The 26,252-nt window shown below is 34.8% G+C and overlaps 2 protein-coding genes and 2 pseudogenes across 3 annotated transcripts; 1 reads left to right on the top strand and 3 right to left on the bottom strand.

Annotated features, from left to right (window-relative positions):
- Positions 1-374: 374 nt before the first annotated feature.
- Positions 375-4,059, bottom strand: LOC143604779 (cocosin 1-like). The gene is made up of 4 exons (XM_077081161.1): positions 3,645-4,059; positions 2,697-2,941; positions 1,426-1,845; positions 375-850 (listed from the first exon to the last, which is right to left on the bottom strand). Exons 1-4 carry the CDS (start codon positions 3,928-3,930, stop codon positions 476-478), a joined length of 1,326 nt encoding a protein of 441 aa, XP_076937276.1. The 5' UTR covers positions 3,931-4,059; the 3' UTR covers positions 375-475.
- A 4,798-nt stretch (positions 4,060-8,857) lies between these two features.
- LOC143604780 (F-box/kelch-repeat protein SKIP25 pseudogene) lies at positions 8,858-10,372 on the bottom strand (annotated as a pseudogene).
- A 4,570-nt stretch (positions 10,373-14,942) lies between these two features.
- On the bottom strand, positions 14,943-19,814 carry LOC143604781 (TOM1-like protein 2). Its single transcript, XM_077081162.1, has 3 exons — positions 19,329-19,814; positions 16,053-16,331; positions 14,943-15,334 (listed from the first exon to the last, which is right to left on the bottom strand). The coding sequence occupies exons 1-3, from the start codon at positions 19,809-19,811 to the stop codon at positions 15,032-15,034; spliced, it is 1,065 nt and encodes a 354-aa protein (XP_076937277.1). The 5' UTR covers positions 19,812-19,814; the 3' UTR covers positions 14,943-15,031.
- A 3,505-nt stretch (positions 19,815-23,319) lies between these two features.
- On the top strand, positions 23,320-26,246 carry LOC143604782 (U-box domain-containing protein 3-like; annotated as a pseudogene). Its single transcript, XR_013148355.1, has 4 exons — positions 23,320-23,502; positions 24,421-24,701; positions 24,788-24,913; positions 25,642-26,246. The product of XR_013148355.1 is annotated as a U-box domain-containing protein 3-like (transcript).
- The last annotated feature ends 6 nt before the right edge of the window (positions 26,247-26,252 follow it).

Genomic DNA, 26,252 nt, shown 5'->3' with positions numbered 1-26,252 from the left:
ATACACGAAAGACGAAGATGTGACGAACCCATCCAATTCCACTTTAAATATGGCCCTTAGCTCTCGAGCGAAACACACTCGAACTCTCATACTCACCACTTAAAACACTTTACATTTCCAATCGATCCTTGCATTTCCACCCCTTAAGAACAGCTACTTATTCTCGCACTGGAGGCTGATCGCAGAATCCCCCTTCTATGATAAAGACTAACGATGGTTTGTTCTTGGCATTATAACAAAACTGTTTTGCTTGATTTTTAGATTAACAAAACGATTTATCTACATCTCACCCTCCCTAGACCCTGCTAATATGTGTGCTATTGGTGTGAATTTTACTGGGTTCGGTTGTTTTACTTTTGTAAAAAAAAGCCTCTTATTTCCTTCAACATAGATAGATTAAAACTGTTACATTACACATAACTAGCTTAAACATCTTATTATTCCTCACATGGATTGCCATTACCTCCTAGCTCAGTTAGTAATTAAAACTAGGCTTAAACATCAACGACTCCTTTCTATTATTCTTCAAACTCCACGCATCCTCCGGCGACATCCGGTAAGCATTCATGATCACACCAACAGGCAATGCCTTAACAGCCGATGAACTCCCCGACAAGGTGTTGATCATCGCGTTGTCATTAGTCCTGAACGATATCCATCCGCACCCTTGTTTTCCGGCATATTTCACTACCACAAAATTCTGTGGCACCACCACTACCTGCCCCTCCTGGATCACGTTGTCGTATACCGCTTCTCCCTCGTTGCTTACGATCTGCATCCTCATGTATCCGTGTGTAATGTAGATGACATCGTGCGCGTTTGTAATCCAGTATGGTGATACCATAGCATTCTGTTATTCAAAAGGATCAAAGAGAACATTTTGAGTCGATTATGTCAGTACTAAACAAATAAGTATCACCGGACCCATACAAAAACCAAAGGATACTTGGTTTTAGTTTTTCGTAAAAGTTGAATTTCAGTTCGGCTTCACATGTAATTAAAACTGAAAAACTGACCTGAACTGAATTTATAGATTTTATTTTCATTTTTAATTTAAATGCTACATAATTTATAAAAATGTTAATAGTGTAGCCTATATATTATAGCTCAAATGTATAACAGTTAATTAATAATTAACTAGTAGTAGATTAGATTGTCGTTAAATATCTCATTAACAAATAAACATATTTAGGATCAAAGTTTAAGAGGCACAAGTCAATTTTTTTTAGCAGAAACTAAAACTGAGAAAACCAAAACTTAACGGTTTTTAAAAACTAAAAAACCGAATTTTCGGTGTGAGTCTCTAAAAGAGAAGACTCAATAATCAAATTACTGATAGAGCATCACCGACGGATTGTCGTCGGTAACTCATTTCACTGACGGTTTTCTTTTCTTACGGAATGAAAGCCGATAATTACTACTTACGTTATGCAGAACTCCTCTTTCGGCACTAAGTTGAAGCGTTTGAAGAATAGGCAATTTGAAACCGTTAAGCTGAGTGGTCCAACCGGCTTCCGGGTTGAAGTAATCCGGACGCGAAACATCGTTGATGTGGAACGTTAGTTTAGGTGAGCAAAGGGTTTCTTCTAAACCATTGTCTTGTTGAATTTGGATCGGTGGTCGGATAACTTGAAGACCATTTTCCACAATCACAATGTGACCCCTTGTGTCATCTGGGCTTTGAAGCTTTGAAGCGGTTTCTTCGTCCTCGTTGAACGCTTCCGTGAGCATTTTAAGATCGAATGCTCGCAAAATGTTGGCGGAACCCTCTTCTGGTGACTCTTGTCCGCCTTGTTGTCCCATTATTACTTCTCCGTCTTTCGGGTTTCCAGCGAGAAAGAATCTCTGTAACCATCAAAAAATAGGTTTTGAACATTTGGGGATAAAAATATGATCTTTTAGGTTATTTGCGACCAGAATTTGCGAAAGAAAAACAGTCGCAAAATTATCAGCAGGCAGCGTATTTGCGACTAAAACATAATAGTCGCAAATTGGCTGCTACTTTGCGACTATTGATAACTTGCAACTAAAATAACAATCATCAAAATTCAAAATTAGAACCAACCGCAATAAAAAATAATTAGCGACGAAAAAGAAAACAATGGCATATATAGTGACTGATTTGCTACCGATATGATAACCGTAACAAATTTAGTGACCTATACGCGACATAAATGATAATGGTAACAATTAATTAGTACTGCTAGAAATTAGCAAAATTATGACCAAAAGGATTATTAGTAAAATTATTGACCCAAAGATGATAAGGACGATATTAGTAACATTAGCGACTGAAAGTTTAACGCTTGCATGTTAGCAAATAGTAATCGATTTGTTACCGAAATAATAACGGTAACAAATTATGATGGTATTCATAAATATAGCAAAATTCGGACGGAATTTGTAACTGTATTCATGTAAAATTAGAAAGGTTAATTAACCAAATTAGCGACCGAAAGAATAACGGTAGCATATATATAACTTACATAGTGACCGATTTGCTACTGGAATAAAAATGTTACAAAATTAACAACTGATTTTGACTGAAATAGTAACAGTCCAGAAATCAGGACTGGTTTCTTCGTAGCAAAATTAACAACCGGTTTGCATGAGAATGGTAGCAAAGTTTAACGACCAAAAGTATAACAAAATGGTCACAAATTTGCGACGAACTTATTATATAATTACACATTTACCCTATGGAACTGGTCGAGCTGGTTAGTAGCACTAGTGGAGTCAAGCAAGACAACCGCAACGATATCTTCTTGCCCGTCGTTGTACATCCAGTGAGGCGCTCCGGCAGGGATGACAATCACATCGCCTTCTTGGAAATTGCGGATCTTTTGGTGGCGATCTTGGAACGATCCGTGCTCTTCCACTTGTTGCGACGACTGAAACGTTTCCGGACACCCGGGTAACATTACTCCTTGAAATCCCCTCCCTAAAACAATTTTAAATATAAACTTTTAACATTTTTGGTCAAATTTTTTACCAGAATGGCCGTTTAAACAATATCCCTGTTCAGACTTCAGACAATTGTGGATTAAACTTTGAAATGTGTTGGTTAGAATGGTCATTTGACCTGGGGTCAAACTTTGACTTTTTATTATTATTTATTATTATTATTATTATATTTTGTCAAAACAATTGTCCACAAAAGTTTAACCTTGCAAACTTTTGTACTAAAAGTTGTTCAAACAATATTCATACGGCTGTTGTCAAACTTTAAAAATTATTGGTCGGTACGACCATATGACATTTTGACTAATATCCTGGATTACAACATAGGGGTAAAAGTTCAAAATTTTCTAGTCAAAACGGCCATCCAAAAAAACATTCACTCGGCCGTTTTAACCAACAAAAAGTCAAACTTTGAAAATTTAGGTCTGAATGACTGTATAGCCGTTCTAACCACATGGGGTCAGGTCAAACTTTAAAAAATATTGGTAAGAACGGCCATCAGTCAATATCTTGACGACAACTTTAACCTAGGGGGTCAAACTTTGAATTATTTTAGTCAAAACGGTTGTCAGATATAATCTAATCTAACAGTTATTTGAAACAGTGTAGGATTAGATATCAGATTGTTAATTAATATTTACTTTTAACCCGATAGTAAGTTATTAAATTAATAATATAATGACCTTGGATAATATAGACCACAAGTGGAGAGTTTAAGTAAGTTGGCAAAAGAAGCCCTTGTGGTTTAATCCGGTGGCGAATAACCTCCACTCCAGCACACTGGAACTGCTGGTCACCAGAGTTAAAGAACTCGGTTACACCGGCTTCAGCAGTGACTTGTACATTAGGTTCAAGGGCATTGATGGATTGAATCTGACACTCGTTTTCGGTTTGTTGCACGAATGGCCAGAGAGCAAGGCAGGCATGGAAGAATAAGAGGAAGGCTAGTGAGAGTGAGAGGATAGACATGGTGGCTAATGGTGGTGGATGTGGTGGTGGTGGTAATGGTGGTTATAAAGAAGCTGAGGGAGTGTTAAAGATTGACACATAAGGAAGTTGTGGTAGAAAGAATGAGACAAGTTGCAGCTTGCATGGCTTGTATGGGCTTGTTGCTTTACACATATTAAGTTGAGTAAGTGTTCAAGAGTTGGTGTTGATTTTGGTTTATTATATATGTTTGTTTTATTTGTAGACATGTAAGGTTTTTTGTTTTTCTAATATGTACAAAATGTCATCAACCTAAGGATGTAAATGAGTTACAGTTTTTTAGTTGGAACATATGTTAGCTAACTTTTTTTTATGTATGAGAAATTTACCAGTCTAATAAAAAAGCTCATTGTACCTTGCTAGTATCGTGTTAATAGGGGTGTGCGTGGTGCGGTTTAGGCTAAAATCAAACAAAAAAACCGAAACTTCGGTTTTTGATACTTTGAAACCGTTCGGTTTCGGTTTTCGGTTTTGGTTCGGTGTTTCGGTTTGTTCGGTTTTTACCATTTTAGCTTGAAAATTTGAGGCCAAAAAAAAAAGTTAGCAAAAAATAATGAATTTAAGTATAAGTAATTTTGTTCATTGTTAACTAATAGATTATTATATATTTGACTAAAAATATTTGAGTTACATATTTATTAAATTCTTATAAACTATTTAAAATATACACGCTAGTTTCAATTCCGAATTGACATATAAATTGTGAGTCATATATATAATTTTTTTATCGAAGTAGAAGGCAAATGATTTAGGGGTTATTTGCAACAAAAGATATAACCCGAATTGACATATTTTCTAATCAGGGATTTAACTTACCATCACTGTAGTAACCTATAGTTTTCAATTTTCTAAAATTTAATTGTTATAAATGTACTTAACACATAAAAAATCACATTTTTTTAAACCGGGAATGTGGATTGCCTTGATTGTGTTTCGGATCAGATCAGTCCGAAAACATAAATAAATAATAGCCAAAGGATCGGACCTAGGATTATTTAGGCCAATATTGGGCAGGTTCTTATTCGCGTCTTCATTTTCGACAGTCCATACTCCATACTCTATTCTAATCACTTCTAGTTCAAGAAACCAATAATTATACAAGTGAACTCTAAACTAAGCTGTAGAACAAGCAATAGTTAAGCAAATACAATAACATTTATATAACTTTCAAATTAATGCTAAATATATATTAATAAAACTCACAGGTGAATATTTGTATTATAATATTTGCTCAAAAGTTGAAAAAAAAGTATTTTGTGTATACTCACTTAACAGTTGCACACAAAAAAAAGTATTTTGTGTATAATCTTAACATGGTCATAGAGTGCAAGTGTTAACATAGAGTGTATGTTAACACTTGCACTCTATGACCATGTTAAGATTATCAGCGGCCCAATACAAATCTTGTTATAGCCCAATCCACATGTTAACATACATATTTTTAATATTCGAGTCGACTAGCTAAGCATTATAGCTAGAATAGCTCAGTTGGTTAGAGACTTAGAGCGTGTGGCTGTTAGTCAAGGCCGGAGGTTCAAGCCCTCCTTCTAGCGATTCTTTCTTTTTTATTTATTTGAATATTTTTCTTATTTATTTGAATAAAAATTCAAAACTATGAAAGTGATATGCAAAACAAAACTTTACTTTCGATATTATCTTGTGTAGTGATGGGTTCAGTTTATTGATTAGTTGATCGGTTTTATCTTCTTTTAAGACTATAAAAACGACCATATTTCTCTTTCAAGTTATGGTATGCAATTGGTACATGTCAAATGTTATCGGAGTCGGTTTATCCATGGACGCTTGTGAAGAAATCAATGTTGAGATTCGCCAGGAGGTGTACGAAGCCTCGGCAAGACACTACAATTTCGGTCTCCTACATTCCACATTGCAAACCATACTAAGCTTCAAGCTTTTGCGCGCCTCTGATAGCCCAAACACGACTTCTTCACCTTCATCCATCTTCGCATGAAAAACCCTTCAAGGTTTGGGGTATTTAGAAATCCCTATTGACCAGTTTGGATATTCACTCTACACATACATCATTTAAGTAATTAAGTCACTCGATTTTCACTCTAAAAATGAGGACCACATTTGCTACTGGGGTATGTCTAAGATGGGTTATCGGTCCCTCAAAAATGTCGGTACCTACTAATAAGAACATTGAAGAATGGTGCCCACAATGGTGTTTCACTAAGACTTATATAGATGCCATAAGGGGGGAGGGGTGGTTCCATTTTCCTCACACACACCACCCAATGGTGGTGTGCCACATCACTAGCTCCAAATCTATCACATTTGATGGATTTTAGAAGGTGTGGTGTGGTGTGGTGTGATAGGTTTTGGTATATATACATACATATATATATATACATATAGGTTTTTGTGTGAGTGAAAGGAGTGTATTTGGGGTGTATATATATACATATAGGTTTTTGTGTGAGAGAGAGATTTCCATCACTCAAACCCATCACTTGCGTGATGGCCATCACGCAACCATACCCATCACGCTTGAAGAAAGGACCGGCGGCGGTGTTCAATTACCCATCACGCGTGATGGGTGGCTTATCACGCACCGCCCCGTCCCCCCTAAGAAGAACCAAGTGTTGCCCATCATAGTGTGTTCCTTATTATCTAACTAGTGCAATGGTGTGTTAGTTTTCTTTTGAGTCATTAGGAGCCAAATAAACCAATGTTTTAAAAACCGGTATTTTACTTGTACCGGATTTGACTAAAAATGGTACAACCGGTTGAACCGGGTTATACCGGGAGGTTCAATCGGTTGAATAGTTTATCTTATAATTTCCTATAAATATAACTTCAATCCAAAAATAACCCAAAAGTAAATGATCTCATAACAAAAATTAATCCAAAAGTTAATCCATATTAAAAAAATTATATAAAACACTCACTTTTTAAAACAGTATCCTTAAAGTTTATACGTTTAAATGTTAATTGTTGGGTTAAAAGTAATTTTGAAAAAAATATGAGCCGCAAATATCAAATATTTCTGGGACTTAAAACAGGTTTGCCGGTAAAAACCGGTATTTTAGACAAAAACCGCCGGTACGATGTTCTAGCGAACCGGCCAAAAATACCGGACTCAAAATACCGGCATGCTATGCGAAATCCGGTTTAACGGCCGGTTGAACCGGTTTTAAAACACTTAATAAACATTGTAATTTCACTTTTTATTTTGTTTTAAAAGTTTTTGATATTGAGGAGGGGATATGCTCATTTTGAATTGATTAGTATTGAGATATTTATTATTTTTTTTTATTTGTTCATAGATCCGGTATATTGTGTGGGTGATGTAAGCGATAATATTTAAGTTGAGGGTTGTGTATAATATTCAAGGTTATTACAAAATTGGTAGACGTCCTTATCTTAATGTGTTTATATTTTGACATTTCCGTGTTTACTTGTTAAACCACATAAATAAATAATATCCAACAAGCTTTTGTCGCCGTCAAACCATGCTTTAGTTTTCTAGTCTCGAAGGCTATGGTTTTTTTAACAAAGTTCAGCGAGTCGTGTATAGTTTTTTTTTCGATCTTAAGATTTAAAGTTTTTGTTATGAATAGACTTGGTTATGTAATTTATAAAAAAGTGATGTGACGGGTTGTTATCCGTTAACATATCACTCTTTTATAATCGTTTTGAATGAAATAATTTAATCACATGTTACATAAATGATGGTCATCTTAGTTAACTTTTGAACCAAAGTTAATGATAATAAAAAAGGAAAGAAAAGAAACTTTTAGCTTACTCTAGAAAACGAAAACCTTTCTAACACTTTATGTCACATGACTTCTCATTTATTTTATCTTTTATGATTTATCTAAACTTTTTATTTCTTTACTTTTACTTTTAAGAATTCTTTACTTCCTTTAAAAGTTTATGAATTGAGTAATAAAAACATTATTCTTTTACAGAAGCTCAGGGTAAAGATGTAAACTTCATGCTCAAGCCAGTCTGATACATAGGACACTTCACGTATAGAGGAGTCTCTTGCATCGAGTTTGTCCTTTACCATTTTCTTTAAACAGCCAGTCTTAAGTATTCTTTTACCATTTTCTTTAAACAACCAGTATTGAGTATTCTTTACTAAAAAGGAACCAATTTACAATCCATTGAAGATGAAATGATTGGGAAAGCCATAACGGTCTATCTACAACTTTTGCAAATTGCAATACCGTCCACCTATCTATAAGTACTAGTTTTCTCAGTCGTTGTCTATGTCCCCATCCTACTTTCTTTATACGTCCTTTATTTCAGTGCCGAGAGGTTCATGACTGATTCTCCCTAATGCTATCTTTCTAAATCCATCTTTAACCAACGATAATATTCATCTTAACCTGAGTTTTATATAAGGCTATGCCTAGTAGGCGCCCAACATCTACACCTCAACAATTATACATAGCCAACGCCATTACACGTGTGCCAATAGAGGCCGCCAAGGGCCTATCCAGTATCCACCAATGCTTTAACAAACATGAAGGGTTCGAGAGATGGGGCCCGTCCCCAACCAATCAATCACATTTATTTTTATCATTTTTTTTCTTCAGTTGATTCTTAGTTAAAATCACTACACCAAAATATAAGTATAGATTAACTAAAACGTCACTCTCTACATAACACTAACGTAAACTTCAACACTAACAATATCTTAAAAGTTAAAACCACTACGCATAATTCAACTCACCGGTTCAAGCATGAACACCGAGTTTTTAGTAAAACAATATTTTATTAGATTTCAATAGATCCAATTCAATTTCCCAAACATTGTGTAAACTATTGTTTAGATTTCCTACATAATTTTTAAAATTTTTTAAATAAACAAAAGATAAGCAAATGAGTCATCGAGTCAATGACATCAATATCCATTGGTTCGTAACCCATGTTCGTAACAAACAAAGTTGGATATTCTAAAAAACAAACGTATACAAATTAAAAAAAATAAGTAAACAAATAAAATAATACAAGATTGAAAAGTTATTATTTGGATTGTGTAACAATAACCGGAGACTTAAATTCCGGCAAACACATCCTAGGCAAACTATGAATAGACAAAACATCAAGTTCCAGCGGCGTATCCACCACCCACAACTGCGGCGGTGCCGCCACAACATCCACCACCACAATCCCAACACCCTTTTCACCAACAACACACACTCTACCTCCACCCGCGGCTATATATTCCGCTCTTTTTAACCGCTTATCCGCAATAATTTCCATCCAATTATCCCCATTTTCATTGTATCTTCTCAACACCCCCTTGACTCATCCACCACATACAATGTCTCTTCGTCCATTGCCGCGGTTGGCCCTCTCCAACCCCCTAACATCCCCACGGGCATATCCGCCCACTCATCGGTATTTAGATCGTAAATGAACCCTTCTTTTGCGTAATCGCCTTTTACGTTTACCATACAAAGCTTCCCTTTCCATCCGACCGCGTCGATTGCTTATCTACAAAGCTTTGAGTGTTTTAGTGATTGCATTGTCTCCCATTTCCCATATGAATGTTGTTTCTCATCATTTGATTGACATTTTGAAGTACTTTTAATGATTGCATTGTTTCCCAGTCTCCTGTCTGGTTTTGCCTTTATATCAAAACCAGACAGTGTTTTAATAGTTTTAATATTGTCATTATTTCCCACTTCCCTGTCTGGTTTTAATATTATATTAAAACCAGACAGTGCTGAGGATTTAATGACTGTATTAATTTTGAATTCCATGTCTGGTAATAAAATCCCAGACAGGGATTCGTTATTACAAAACGACAGTTTCTCGACTGACCGAGCGACTTTCTCGGTGTAGTGGGACCCGATACCGCTGGCAACAACCACGGTATCTCCTACCACTCCAGCGGCACACCACCGTCTGGGGGTGGAAAGTGGGGGACTGGAGAACCATGCATTTAACAACGGATTAAATATCAAAGGATGCGGGAACGCGGGAATTGGCGAATTCCGGTGGACCGAGGTGGCGGCGAGGACGACGAGATTGCCCGAGACCGACAACGCTTGTATCGGCAAATTACGCGATATAAACGACGGATGCCGGACCGAAAGGTGGTGGATATCCGGCGGTAACGGTGGCGAGTCGATAGCGATCCATTTCGAACATATCGGATCGAATGAGAACATTGTGATCATTTGGCCACCGTCCACGGCGGCGGCGGTGGGTAGTGAGAGGGTGTAAAGTGACCGGAACGGTGGAAAGTTGCCGGAATAAATAAGCCGGCGCCATGACCGGCAAACGTAATATAAGACGGCAGGTGAGATATAAGATAAACAAATTTGGGCTATGTGATCCGGCAGGCCTGGTAGTAGAGAGTGGTGGTCGTCGGAAAGCTTACGGCGTTTTCCGGTGGGGTTTACGGCGGCGCATGAGGTTACTGTTGGATCGGTCATAATAATAATAATAATAATAATAATAATAATATTATTATTATTATTATTATAGGTGAGGTGCAAAAGGTTTGTGGTTGATGAGGTTTTAAAAGGAGTGGCTAGTTTAATATTTAGCTAAAATGATGTCAAAAGTGTGTTTTTATTTTTTAATAAATTGTTGTTTTATTATTTATTTTTAAATACAAAATGATATAATTTATTATATTATAGCCGGTTTTTTATATTTGTTAATAAAATAATAAAATATGATTGATTATATGGAATCTAAATTTTTTCACCGCCTGTTTACATTGACGAGTTATTAATATAGTCACGTGAATTAATTTATATCAAGTGTGTTATATTTATATATTGTTAAAAGAAAAATAAGTTAATAAGTTTGTGGTGAAGTGATGAGAAAGATATTTGGTGTTTGGTGTTTTATATGATCTAAGTTTGATTTCTGTTTTTTTATTATTTAGTTTTGACAGCGTCAGGTATAATGAAAAATTAGGTGAGTATGTGACGCTGATTAATTGGACCTTGAACTAAACGGGTTTATCTCACCGCATTATCGTGCATTTGGGCGAGTGTTTACGTGCATTGGTCTTATATGAGGGTTTTACCATATTGGAATATTAGTGTATCCCGATGTGATGAGTTTAGCCCGTTGTTCATTTAGAAAAATCGTTGGCTGTTAATAAAAAAGGAAGAAGAAGAATATAACCTGCTTAAAATATGGATATATTTAATAGAAATACTTTAGTTTTTAATGTTTAAAGGCTTAGAAAGAAGTACAACTTGAAGGAAAAAAGTATTAAAAGAAAAAAGTAGCCAAGGACATCATGAATAAAAGGCAAAAGTTGGATCTTGAATATGAACAAATATTAGCTTCACCCTATATTTACTTTTTCTTTTTCTTTTTCTTTTTCTATTATTTCTATATAAGATTAAATTACAAGTTTAGTCTATAATCTATATAGTATGTGAAAGTTTAGAAAACTCCATATAACTTGATTATTATTGAGTAAATTGTTATGATATATTGATATTCTATATTATAATCCAAGTAAAAGGTGTGTAATATCTTACTCTTACTCTTCTTCAGCCTCTAAATATGTTAAATATTTATGTTTCTATAACTTAGAACTCACTAAAGAATGCAATATTATTTATATATTCTAAAATAATCGAATAAATGATTTATTAATGATCGAAGAGTACCCAACTGGATACAGAACATGCTATAAAGTATGACCCCTACCATAGCATTGATGAAGAAAGTTTTCAAATTCTAACTTATGATTTCGGGCTAATCTAACAATAATAGCTCTGATTAATCTATACGAATGAGTTAACCTTAATCTCGTCGATCATCTTTGACCCAAAAGAAGATTTAATGTCGAAAATTACATCACATGCCCGTCAAAGGAACCAAATCGTTGACAGAGATCTAGCATAGGCCACCTACATATATATGTAATGTAGTGCCAATTTGAGGAGTGTCATTGGATATTAAGTTATTCTTTAATTTTATTTAGGTTGTGTTTCATCATGTTTTATAAGAAAATCGAACACACGTCATGGTTTACTATAACAATTGTAATCGATTTAATAAGAAAATTAACAATTTTCACTACTTGTTAAGTTTATGTAATATTTTCATAGAGAAGAATCAAAAGATTATTTTGTTAATTGATTTAATTTATACTTTACAAGAATCTTTTACTAGGTTAAAAAGTCAAAGTATAAAGTAAGGTCAAAGTCAAAACTAATAAAGCCATGAGTTGACATTGTTAAAACTTCAAATCAAATAGTGAGTAGTTGTGTCAATCTTTTCTACGTAGTTATGCATATAACAAGAAGTCTTACCAAATCTCATGATTTTAAGTTTATATCTACATTAAAACTTGAAAACACGTATTTTTCAGCTTTCTTCAAATTTTATTAAAACCAGTACGCATTTAATTTAATAATATACAAATGGATTCACTTTAAATCACATGAGCCGAAATTAATGCATATACATCTTATCACAAATCCATCCGTCTTTAAACATCGATCACACTCGAGAAATGTTAACATCCCTCTACTACCCCCAAAGGGCACGTCGAAAAACTCGAAAAAATGAATTAAAATATTAAAAAGACTTAATATAGATGATAAGTATTGATATGAGTCCCAAAATAGAAACCTATATAATGAGGCATTATGTTGGCCACACTTGACTTTGGGACCTCAATGCATTCAAAGCTTTATGCATCACTTAAATTAGGGCTTGGCTTGGTTGGACTTTTGGAATAGAGTAAATGCATAAAGGTGGTATGTTGTTAATGAGATCAAGCATTTACAATTATACATACATTCATTGTATCTATCTGTTTTTTGTCCCATCAAATTCAACTTTTCCAACGGCCCTTTACCCATGAGGCCCTACTTATTTATTAATAAATAATGTTTTTTGGGAAACTATTTATTGTTAAGATAATTACACAAAAGTTGTTTCGAGTAAGACGTCTCAACTAGATATGCATACACGGGCCATCACCACTTTGGTGGGATGGTAAAGGCTTTGGCCTTTTGGTGAGAGGTCCAGGGTTCGATTCCTGGCATTGGCGGTATAATGTAAATAGTAGGAGGAAAGCTTGTATGTTCAAAAAAAAAAAATAATAAAAAATAAAATAAAAGATATGCATACACGGAATAAAAACCCCGAATTATACGGGACAAGATCAGAGTAAAATATAAGTTTACAAAATTTTCATGGCGCAAACAGGGTCATCCATGAGAATACCTTAAAATTTTGGGGTTATTAAAAGAAAAAACCACTAAAAATAATTCGACTAACTTTACCAATTGAATTGCATTTCCAAAACTCAATATGGATCAAAACAAACATAAAGATAATAAACAACTTAATAAAATGACCCGTATAAGAAACAAAAGAAAGCTTTTTTTTTTCTTCTTAAAAAGAAAAAATAATATCATACATGACCTATGGTTCTATGGATTATCATGTTTTTCATTGTACCAATGAGTCAATTTGCATACATTTGTTTTATAACAAATTTATATATAAAGTGTATATTATTTTTTTTAAAATAATTATGGGCCTCTTGGGAGACTGAGCCTGAAGTAGTCGCCTTCCCCAACCTCCCTTTGGGGCGGCCCTAGGGTGTAAACAACTAAGGGGGTGTTTGGTAGAGGGATTTGATTAGGGAGAAATGGAATTAGAAATATTTCTTTTGTTTGTTTTCCACTTTTCATTTCTATTTCTCTAAAACTAGAGAATTCAATTTCTCTTTAAAACAAAGAGAAATCCATTTCTCAGCAGCCTCCTCATAGCATGTCACCACCTCGTCTCCGGCCACCACCTCGTCTCCGACCACCACCTCGTCTCCAAGTCTGCAACCGCCACCTCGTCTCCAAGTCTGCAACCACCACCCCGTCTCCGCCGTCCGCAGTGGTGAACACAGAGATGGTAACCGGTTGTAGGTTGCAGGTGGTACGGGTGAACGGAGATTAGGGTTTCAAGTGGTGGTTCGTGGTAGGTTAGGGTTTTCAGATGGTCGGGTGATTGTGGTCGCAGGTGGGTGACAGTGGTGGTGGAAATCGGCGGTGGTCGCAGGTGGCATCTGATTATCATCATCATCATCGCCACCACAACCACCACCACAAAATCTCTAAAGAGGCAGTGATGACAGATCTGAGCCTCCTTTTTCTATATCTTATGTTCCAAAAATTTGAATCTTTTTAATTTCTTGTGTACTGTGGTTGAAGAAGAGGATTTGGTGGCGGCAGCCGATGGTGGTGGGCTGTGGTTGAAGAAAGGGCTGTGGTGGTGGTGCTGGTGGTGTGGGGCTGTGGTGGTGGGGCTGCAGTGGTGAGTGGTGTCAGGTTGGGTGGAGGTGGGGTTGGGTATGGTAGAGTTCTCTGTTTATTTTCTCGTGTACCAAACAAGAGAAATGATTCTCATTCTCCATACCAATTCTCTTTCTCTACAATTCCATTTCCATTTCTATTTTCTCTCCTTTTCCATTCTCTGTACCAAACACCCCCTAAGATCATTCATAGGAGCATCTCCATGACTCCATCTTCATCTATATATTTAGTTAAACATCACATTTCTCTAAACTGATTTCTAAATTTTGTTTAACCTCCGACATATCATTCTTCATCTTTATATTATAGTATCTCATTCACAACCATTGAATTTATTATTTTTTCTCTTTCCTAAACCTAACAAAAATATATTGTTTGATGAATAGTGCACCTAAATTTAGAAAAACACTATTCACAAAACTTAAAATTTTACCCGGCTCATTGTCATCCCTAATGTTGTCCGATCCATCTATCTGGACACGTTAACACACAAATCAATTTTAAGTAGACAACAGCAAAAACCTATAACCCCTCATACGTGTCATTCAACAAAAACCTTAGTGCATATGAAAGATAATCACACGTAGAGATATGAAAGATAATCATATGTAGAGACTAGGAGACGGTTATGTAACTGTTTATGTATCATATCCAAAGCAATATATACGGGTTTACGCATTTCATGGATAAAAGTTTAACATTACTAATAACAAGAAGGTTCAAAGTAATTATTTGTAGGGATTTAAAGTTCAAGTCTACTGGTTATTGAATATACGTGGACGTTAATCCGATCACTACGTATTTCAAACGGTTTTTTCCTGCTCATTGTTCTCGACCTGTGAAGTCGATGAAGTTTGACTTTCTTCTTTGACTTTGACCTCACTAGTCAAAGTGGTTTCTGCTGGTTTCATAGTGTCGGTTTCTGATGTGTCTGGTCCCGCTTTCTCTTTGATTTCTGAGCATCTGGCAATGATGTGTTCAAGCTCATCGTGCAGATTTAAAGCTTCGAAAAGGAGTGCATCGTCATCGGTTGTAATTTCTGCTATTCTTTGAACCACGGGCAGAGATTCCTTGCACTTTTCCAACATGCTAACCGTTAACTCATCCTGCAGAACGAGCCAAACGGGTCAAATGTAGCCCAAGCCCCAAAGTGTATTTATCGCGCATATAACCACCTTATGAAACAAAAAAATAATAACAAAAAAAAAATTAACTGAATTTATTTCAGGTTGACCCGACCCAACTCATACAAAAACTAACACATTTTTATCGACTAAGCAACAAGCCTGACCCGCATATTATGCCACCTCACGTCATAAATTAGGGCATGGAACCCAAAATCCGATTTTTATATTTTCGTAAGAACTTTCGGTTCGGTTTTGCATGTAACTAAAACCGTAAAAACCGAACTTAACCATATTTATGGAGTTTCATTTTTTATTTTGAATAAGTTATACGAATTTAATAAACAGCGTAACCTATTTTAGGCCCACATGTATAGTAATCAATATGTCACTTATTTAACAAAAACGATTTAGGCCCGTTACAGTATTTTGGGCCAATATTCTTTTTAACCCAAAAATTTTAAACACAAATAGTACGACCGGAAAAACCGAAACCAGACCAAACTCAAACCACACCAAAAACTGAAAAACAAAAACTCAAAACCCGAATTTTCGGTTTTTGAATCGGTGATTCGATTCAAGTCCAAAACCGACCCGTACACAAAATGAACCGTCCACCCAGCATCTATAATATGCACTGCAAATTCCAACATAAACATGATAAATTATGTCTACATGACAAGGTCATCAAAGATCTTACATTAATCGGTATGGGCTCCATTCCTGAATTAAGTATGCTTGATAAAAGTTCAAGACTGTTTCTACCAACCAACAGCAGTTCTTTTTTTTGTTCCGCAGATTGACCACTGTAAGTATATGGAGCGGTCTCGTCTTCTAATCCCATTAAGTCAATATCGGGCAACGGGTATCTATCAGGAGCTGGTATAGGTTGTTCATAAACCTGTGATTCCATTGATTGATTCCCGGGGCTTGAATTTCCACCCTGTGATCTTGCTGGGATCCCGTCGGCCTTTAGGTTCTGCAATATATACATGCATATGATGCTGTTATTATTAAATGTGTAGACGTTTCTATTCTACATGCATAGGGATATAGCAAACTCTTCGAATAAGAAAGTGCAAAATAATAATAATAATAATAATAATAATAAGAAAGTGCATAATAATAATAATAATAATAATAATAATAATAAACACGCCTTCATTCCTTTTGCTTTCGATACATTTGGGTCCCTTGCCCCCGATGCTGCTACGTTTTTTAAAAAGAGTTCAGCGGTTCGTGCATAGTAACTCAACGATGCCGAAGAACGATAACTTTGTTTTCAGTAGGATCGGTTTTGCCATTCAAAAGGGGGTGGTGGCGCAGCTTGTTGCCCGCTTACCTGCCTCTCTATTAATTGGATCCTTTTATTTGAAATTTTAAGTATTTAATGTAATAATACATATATATTAAAATAAATAAATAAATAAATAATAAACTGGATGTTCTAAGATCTAAGTAGTATTTGACAAGGGCGTAGACCGCTTCCTCATTTTAAAGCATCATTGTTACTTAAGTCAGTGTGACCACAGAAGACGTGTCAGGATCGGGCTCAAGGTATGGGCATGGGTGGCTACACATGATTCACAAAGATATTCGGGCTATACGAAATCTACAAAATGTTACATCTATTACTCTCTATATTATAATTTAAAAGTTTAAACACACAATTGCAGATACATATCGTCAATTCTGAGTTCTGACGAGCTACCTTCATGCTGCAGGCTTGCAGCTCAGATTTGGGCCCGGGAAAGGCTGGAACTGGTCCATTAGACTCCTAAGGCCCAACACAATAATCTTTGTGGAAACAAATATTATAACTTGATTAAAAATACTCCTATTGCTCTTGGTATCTTGCTTAAATTTGACCAAATCCATTTAATTATTAGGCCAAAAGTTGCAATTATTGTGTGATAGTCTAATAAATAATAATGGCGTCGATGACTAGATGCTTTCTTGATAACGAAAAGGTATATAATACAAAAAACAATGATCGACTAGAAAACCTTTATTCCATTTCCATGATTGTTTTCTAACTTCACAAACATTGGATTCTCCAAAAAACCAAAAAGAAATTAAAAGACTAACAATGAATGATAATACTGTTAAAACTAAAATAAAAAAAATGCTTCTCAAGTCATTAACAATATCTAAATACTTCACATTCTTAGTTTAGATGATAATTTATGGCCTCTAATGTTAAATAGATCATAAAACCTATAACACTTGTGCTTAATTTGTCTTCATATATTCAAACAATTAGGAAAAAACAAATTTAATCAAACATGAAAAGACCTAAATGCAAAAAACAATACCTAAATGCGAAAAACAGTTAATAAACTTTTATAAAGTCATTAGGCAATGTTATGTACCTAGAGCCGAGGGTCTCTCTGGAAGCCACCTCTTTATTCCTTTGGATAGAGGTACGGTGTGCCTACATCCCACCCTCCCCAGACCCTACTTATAGCTTTGCTGTCGGTGGGATTTTACTGGGCATGATTGATTGATTGATTAGGCAATGTTATAAAAATCGTTCCTAGGCGCCAATTAATCGGTTATCGGAGGCTAGCCGATGCGATTTCAGCAAATTAGACAAGATAATCACTAGTCAGACCTAATTGCCGTAAATCAGTCCAAATTGTTCCTAGGAGGCCGAATGGTTTTTCAGTGAAATTTAGTCAATTGGGCAAAATTTTTGAAGTATTTGAAAATTTATACGTATTTTAAAAACCCATATATAAAATTTTCAGAAAATTCGTATGTGCGTATAAAATTCCATATTAATCCCTATTAATCGATAGTCGGTACCCCACTGCAATACTCCACCACCTAACTAGCGCTTAGCAAGTTCTACAACACTATCATTAACCTTAGCTATATTATGCAGAATATTAACGGTAAGGCAAACAGACAAATATCTAAATATTTCAATTTCACGTCCTAACTTTCAAGGTTGCAAAAGTCGCTAGGCGCTGCCAACTCGGTCGACTGGGGAGCTGCGAATACTCAACCTTAGTTAGGTAGTACTCAAGGATGACTCGCCAAGTACTCGGGGACCTAGGCACAATTCTTACAACTATACGCTAACTTTTAAGCCTGAAAACAAACCGAGCGAACACTTAATCGAACCCATATTTTGTGTCCGCGTTCGTTCAGTTAAAAAATGAACATGTTTGTGTTCATTTATGTTCTTTTGTTTAAAATCTAAACGAACATAAATGAACATATTTGAACAAAGATAAACAACAGAAATGAGCATATATACGAACAAATGCAAATGAAACCAAACAAACATGAAAGAACATATATGAACACAAATGAACAAATATAAAACCACTAAGTAGATAACTCTTCCAGATAATGTTTAATTATTTTCTATTGATATGTAAACGAACATTCATAAACAGACACGTTCACGAACATAAATAAACGAACGAAAATGTGTTCACGTTCGTTCGTTTTTAGATAAATGAACATAAATGAACTTCCCTCGATTCGTTTACCAGCCTACTAATTTTAGATGAGTAGGCTAAATTGAAGCAGGCCGATCTCTCGACAACCTCATCGCCTCTCAGGGCTTTCCCACCCTGTTTGGCTGCATGTTGCCTAGGTCCGGGCAAACGGCGGCGGACCCGCCTGCCGGCTATATATCCCTAATTTCATTCCAATTATAAAACCCTCGTTCGTTCGTTCGTTCGTTTGTATGGGCAACCGATGTGGGGTTTATAAGCCAAATGAGTTCCCTAACCTATCAGACTAGTCTTTTGGGTTGAGTTCTTCTGTTTGGCTTGTAACATTAATTAAGGGTTGAGTTCTTCTGTTTGGCTTGTAACATTAATTAAATAAATCCTAAAACTTTTAACACTTATCGCGCTTAATTTGTCTTCATCTACTCAAACAACTAGCAAACATAACATATGCAACACAACACAACACAACAACAAACAACATAAGAAAAAACAATTCACTGACTGACCAAATAAGTCTGTCGAAAAACAGGCAAATACGCAAGCTCGTCCGACTCGCCCCACGCCCGAATCAACCTAACCGCTTTCACCCTATTCCGTTCATCCGTCTTCTCATCCTTAACAATAGCCACCATATCCTCAAGCACCTTCTCCGACGCCACTTCCGAAAACACCTTATCGCAATTCGACGTACACGTCTCCAACAAATCCAAACTCAGCCTCTGTCCCACAACATTCTTACTCAACAATATCTTCCTTTTAATCGCCTTCACGATCTCGGTCCCGTTATACTGTTCCGCGTTAATCATGGCGCATATTCGCATATTAAGCCCCCAGTTGGGTGACTCTAGAGTGTCTGACGTGGCATCGTCGACTGTTTTGGACTCTGGTGTTGGAGTTTGGAGGATTTGGTGGAGTTTGGTGCCGACGAGACGGCTGCCGGTGAGTAGGCGTTCGCCGAAGGAGGATGAAGCCAGTTTGAGTTTGTCCATGGTGAAGATTGGAGTTCAAACTTCAAACCCTAATAATAATATTATTATTATTAATGATAATTATAAGAGGTTGTTGGTGGTGGTGGTGGTGGTGGTGGTGGTGGTGGTGGATCAAAGTGATGTGTTGTCGGTCTTTGGGAACATATGTTGACTAAAGATATTACGAAACTACTGAGGAAAAGTACATGTTTTTTTATTATATGTTTAATGTTTTCACTTTTCAGTTACCAAGTTTAGAGGTAACAATATTAAATGTTAAGTTATTATACAAAATAGGATAAAAAATTAAAAATGAGAATAATGATAACGAGAAGGATTTTTAGTTACAAAAAACTCACTAAAAGTTATGAAAATTAATAAAAAATATCATAACTTAAAATTTAATAAAAATTAAAAAATGTAAAAACGTAAAAATGTTTCCACCGTCTTCTTCGTCTTTTAAAAAAAAGACACGATGTTTAGGATAAAACAAACAATATTTTTTTTTATTTATCATCGTTGTGTTTATTTAGTCGTTAATTGTGTCTTTTTTACTTTACATTATGTCTTTTTTTCTTTTAATTATGTTATATTTTATTCGGCATGGTGTTAAATTTTGCGACCAATTGTGTCTTTTTTGATTTATCATTATGTTGTTTGTTCATTTTCGGCATTGCGTCTTTTTTCTCGACATTGTGTCTTTTCATTGGAGTTTTTTTTGAACTAGAATGACGGGGGAAACATTTTTGTTTTTTAATTTTTTTCAGTTTTTTATATATTGAATTATTATTATTTTTCTTTTGAATTTTTTGTTGAGGAGTTTTTTGTGTGACGAGAATTCGCTCTCACACTCAGGGGTGGCTCGGTGGGTGTGCAAGCCGCACAATCGGCCGGGGCACATAAGTTTCGAGGGCACAAACTTTTTTATACGTATTACATATATATGTTTTTTGGTGTTAAAAATAAGGTTATTTGCAATAGTTTATGGGATAATTACATGCTCATAATGGTTTTTGCTTATAATAAATCGGTCGATAAAAGTTTTATCCATGTACATTAACGAATAAAAAATTTTCATCAAGGCCTACGGGCCTTTTTATTTTGGCTCGACCGTGGTATATAAATTATCGAAGACGACCCTGCTGACACTTCTAATTTTTGTCTCCCTTTTTATTTTAACTTTACCCTTGTATTAATTATTTTTTTAATTTTATTTGTAGTGTCAATTAAAACTCTCTAGCATCCTATACAGTCCTAACTCTAATTCTTTATTGCCATAACCAATCAAAAATAACATAAATAAATATTAAACTTGAGTCTTCAATTAATAACCCAAGACACCTACGTCTACCAGTAGGCCACAAGTGAAAATTAGTATAGTTTTATTTTATGATTTATGATATGTTTTGAGTTACCAAATTTAGAGGTAACTGTTATATTAATTAATATAATAATAACAATCAGTCGGTACCTAATTTTCACGGATGAGATGTGAAAATTAAAAGAATAAAAAAGAAATAGTAAAATTTAAGGATAAGACTAGAGTTAAGAAGAACATGTCATTATTAGTTGCCCAAAACTTTATAGTCAATGATTTGTTGTTTGGTCTCTGAATGAATATGTAATATTTTAAGCTGATCAATGTTGTTTGATATCCATGTAAAACTCTAGTGCCTTGACTTGTAACAGATACCAAAATAACTATGATTGTCTGTATATGTTACATTAGATGCAAAGACTAATCGAACTTGTTTTACCAAATATTAATTATTGACCATAGATTTGTTTCTTTAATAAGAGACGATGACTAGACTACTCTGAACATGCTTGAGATCGATGGGATTTGTATTAAAATGTTACAACATTTTTTAATTGATTAAATGATTGATCCATTCGGGAAATCCTTAATTCTAATTCTACCCAAATTTTAATTGTACATGTCCTTCGTTAATTCACTTTAAGCAACTTTGATTCAATCACGTTCTTCACCCATGCTTATTTATCTCGTCAAATTCCATGTGTGTAGACACAAATATTATTAAAACTTGTGAAGAGCCCTCGGAGTTCAAGTAACGACACGAGATGTGTTCTTTGACATATTCAGGTGGGTCGGAACTTCTGTTAAAAAAGTACCTGTGAATTTCCTGGCTGACTCGTTGGAGGGAAGATCATCTATTCGGCTGACTAACATTTTAGTGTTTGGATAGATCGGAGGAAAACATTCGTGTATGGATCTAACATGGATTTCCCCTCTGGTGGGCTTAGGAAGTAGTGGTTTCACAACTGGTTAAGTTGCTTCATGCAATGTGACTAAACATGCGTGTTTTAACAATCAACATGTATTTATTCCTTTTGCTTTTGACAATTAATCTTGTGATTTTCTAGTCCTTTAATATGTTTGGTCACCATCATCGATAAAATACATATTGATCTATGTGTATACATGTTTAACTTTATGCATAAATTAATAACAATACCAAATACGTTAATAGTATACCCACCATGCGAATTTGTTTCTCTTACATATATGGAATTTTGCCATCTAAACGTATAATTTCTATTGTTACATGAACAAAAAGTGCGCATACAAGGTTTTTTCGGATATGACATTTACATTTGGGTCTCTTGCCCCATATGCTGCTAAGTTTCTGAAAAGAGTTCAGCGGGTCGTGCACAGTAACTCAACGACGTCGAAGAACGATAATTTTGTTTTCAGTATGATCGATTTTGCCATTCAAAAGGAGGTGACGTCGCAACTTGTTGCCCGCTTACCTGTCTATTTATTGTAATTGAATCATCTTTATTTAAAATGAAATTTTAGTTATCTTGACGAACTTTAACATTTAAATGAAGCAACAAACTCGTACCAATTAAGCTTAAACATAATCTCATCAAGATTCAAATAAGTTAATTATGGACAAGCTGGCCGAAAGTCGAGAATCACATATTCTTTGTCGACCTATATATATATATATATACAAACAAACAACATAAGACGTCAAAAATAATTGTATTTATCTGAAATGGAATCTTGTTGGACGTCTATTTCTTACGTTACATAATTAAAAGCCATCAAACTTTTTGCAATCTTTAATCATATAATAATTTAATTATATTATATTATAAAGGATAAAATACAATAATCCTTAACGTAACTTAGCGTACGGAATATATATATTCACGAAATTAATCCATGAAATCGCATTCCAACATCTCGGACTCATCAATACATACCAAATTCATCATCGATTCACTGAAAAAAAAATATTTAGATCGTTAATCGACCATTTTTACTTTTCTTCACGAAACCTGTTTTGAGCGTATTATGATTTTTCTTGAGCGTTTTTGTATCCTGGCTTTGAGCGTTTTGTTTTTATCTTGAGCTTGATTCGCGTACGGTTTTGTGCGTTAAATATTATTGTACGACAACCTGACTTTATATTATATTATATTATATTATATACTTAATTAATAATAATAATAATAATAATAATAATAATAATAATAATAATAAGACCAACAAACAAACCCTGCAACTATATTGACCCACCAATTTAACCCCTTGTTCTTTTTCTTTCACCCATTGATTCTTCTCATGAATCACTCTCTAATTCAATTACCCAGATGGGTGTTTCTGTTTCGTCTTAATTCCTTTGTGGGTTTCATTCAGATCTGTTTATTATCGCTGTACTCGCACCATTGCAACCATTAGGTTTGTTTGTTGTTAATAATTTTGTCGTTTTGTATGGAATTGAATTGATAATTGCTGGGGGTTCTGTAGAATATGATTGGAATTAGTTTGTGTGGTTGAATTTGTTAAAATGTTTTATTGGGTTTGTGTGAATTTTGGGTTTTTTTTTGGTGCACACCAGGTGTTCGACTAATTGTCTGGTAGTTTATTTTTCGTGTAATTCATGTAATTATAACTTGGAAGCACGGAATTTTGTTTATTATGTTATTAATTGATCATAAACTTTGATTTGTGAGTGTTTTTATACAAAGTTTGGCATCTAAGAATGGATTGTTTTTGTTGCACACCAGTTGTTCGACTAATTGTCTGATACTCCGATTCTCGTGTATTAATGTAATTATAACTTGGAAGCACAGAATTTTGTTTATTATGTGATTAATTGGAGAGTGTTGATCACAAACATTGATTTGTGACTGTTTTTATACAATATTTGGCATCTAAGAAGTGGTTTATTTTGTTGCACACCAGTTGTTTGACTAATTGTCGGTTATTTTAATTTTCATGTAATTCATGTAATTATAACTTGGAAGAACAGAATTTTGTTTATTATGTGATTAATGGGTGAGTTTTGATCATAAACATTGATTTGCGAGTGGTTTCTTACAAAATTTGGTATCTAAAAAGTGGTTTGTTTTTGTTGCATACCAGTTCTTCGATTAATTGTCTGATACTCGGATACTCATGCAATTCCCCATTTTGTTTGTATATTAACGATAGAATAAATAACAAGTTTTGCTGACTTTACATAATTTACATACATATTATAAAGTTTGTAGCTTTAGAGGCTAGTAATTCATAAACCAGTTTGAATTGTTATTCATGTACCTTTGAATTTGGATACATAACCATCTTTTACCACTTGATGTGTTTCTGTAACAGTGATGGATATAGAGAAGGTTTTGAAATGTCTAACCAACAGCTTTTCTCGATTCATTCATCTTGTCACGTTTGGGGCATCCACGAACCTGCCAAGTCAGCACGACTACAAATATGTTGCTAATTCACTGAAGCTATTCAAACAGGCACTTGATAATGTTGATCAATCCTGCATGCACTCAGATGAAGTTTTGTGTAAGGAGTTAGAAGAACTTGATGTAGCTGTAAACGAGGCCCGGGAGTTCATTGAAAATTGAAATTTTCACATGAGCAAAATTTATGGGGTGCGTTTATATCCGTTGTTACATAATTATGGTGGATTATTTAAAAGTGACAACAAATGTCTTTTGTCTCTTGAATATATTTTCAGGTCGTGCAAAGCAAACACCTTATTTCAAAAATTCAAAGAGACTCTATCAAGATTTGTGAAACTGTATACGGGTTAATAGAGTCTTCATCATCAACTTCATCTACTTCCATTTTAGCCGATATTAAGGTATGCGTGAACTTGGAATCACGTTGATTGACAAAAAGCACACATCTTTAGATGAAAATAATATATTTTACTGGCTTTATAATTTTTAATTAGGACCGGTAGGCTTGAAAACAAACCGAACAAACACGAATGGAGCATGTTCTTGTTCGCTCTTTTAACTTTAACGGAGCAAAGATCAAACACGAACAGCTAAATGAATGTGGGTTTCTTGTTCGTGTTTGTTCATTAAGAAAATGAAAGTGTAAATGTTCGATTATGTTCGTTCTTTAAACGGACGGTGGTTCACGAGCATAAATGAACAAATATAACATAATCGAGCTAAAATCAATTAAAAGTAAGCCTAAAATTTTACTAAAGCTAGATTAAATTGTAATGGGCCCACAAAGTTTAAATGAATATGCTAACGGAGCAAACAAACGAACTTAAACAAATGTAAGGTAGCAAACATCAATAAATGAATCAATGAACATAAACGAAATTTGATCCAATGTTCACAAACATAAATGAACAAATGATACACACGTTCATGTTCATTCGTTCAACTGAAAGAAAAACAACTTTTATTAATTTTTTGTTCGTTTTTTTAAATAAACAAATTTCCTGCTGAAAGGTTCACTGAAAATTCGGTTCGTTTATGCCTACCCGGAAAATAATTATTAATTTTTGTACTGTTTAATTATGTCGGTTTGGTTCAAAGTGCATAACAACATCATATAATTCATTTTCAGCATTTCATGGACGAATTAAACAATTTAAAGTCGGAAACCACAGCCGAGAAGTTAGAAAATGCCCTAACATTCATAAAAGAACAAAAGGTTCCACCTTTAGAACTAATATTGGAAATTATAGAATTGTTTTGGTTATCATCAAGTCAAGAACTGCTAAAAGAAAGCATTGCAGTTGAAAAGGAGTATATTAACGTTGACCAACCGAGTCAAATCAGTTATATTTCTGATCTTGTTTTTCATATAAGGGAAACCATGGTAAATCTTGAAAGCTTTAAAACCATTAATGGTGTTCCAGTCCCTGCATATTTCATCTGCCTGTTAACCCTGCAGCTCATGTTTGACCCTGTGATCGTGTCAACTGGTCAAACTTATGAACGGGATTCGATCCAGAAATGGCTTGATAATGGGCTTTTGAGATGCCCGGTCACCCGTCAAACACTTTCACACACAAACCTAATCCCGAATTACACAGTCAAAGGTTTGATTTCAAATTGGTGTGATAAAAACAATGTAAAAGTTGACCATCCTGATAAGTCAGCATCAGAAGATCAATTAGTTAGCAATTTGACGATTGAAAAAGGGTTTGACCGACTTAGTTTTCAAAAGTCAAA

The sequence above is a fragment of the Bidens hawaiensis genome, unplaced genomic scaffold, assembly GCF_021521415.1.
Source record: "Bidens hawaiensis isolate Kalapana, Puna unplaced genomic scaffold, B.hawaiensis_p1.1 tig00066628_1, whole genome shotgun sequence".
Classification (NCBI taxonomy): domain Eukaryota; kingdom Viridiplantae; phylum Streptophyta; class Magnoliopsida; order Asterales; family Asteraceae; genus Bidens; species Bidens hawaiensis.
This window is presented reverse-complemented; position numbering and strand designations above follow the sequence as displayed.

Bases quoted from the DNA above. Each gene is read 5' to 3' on its own strand.
- LOC143604779 (XM_077081161.1), bottom strand. From the start codon at position 3,930: ATGTCTATCCTCTCACTCTCACTAGCCTTCCTCTTATTCTTCCATGCC. The intron at 2,942-3,644 runs GTCATTATATTA...AAATTGTTTTAG, and splicing joins TGTGGTCTATATTATCCAAG to GGAGGGGATTTCAAGGAGTA. The intron at 851-1,425 runs GTAAGTAGTAAT...TTTGAATAACAG, and splicing joins AAAGAGGAGTTCTGCATAAC to AATGCTATGGTATCACCATA.
- LOC143604781 (XM_077081162.1), bottom strand. From the start codon at position 19,811: ATGGACAAACTCAAACTGGCTTCATCCTCCTTCGGCGAACGCCTACTC. The intron at 16,332-19,328 runs GTCAGTCAGTGA...TATATATTGCAG, and splicing joins TTTTTCGACAGACTTATTTG to AACCTAAAGGCCGACGGGAT. The intron at 15,335-16,052 runs GTAAGATCTTTG...CTCGTTCTGCAG, and splicing joins TGGAGCCCATACCGATTAAT to GATGAGTTAACGGTTAGCAT.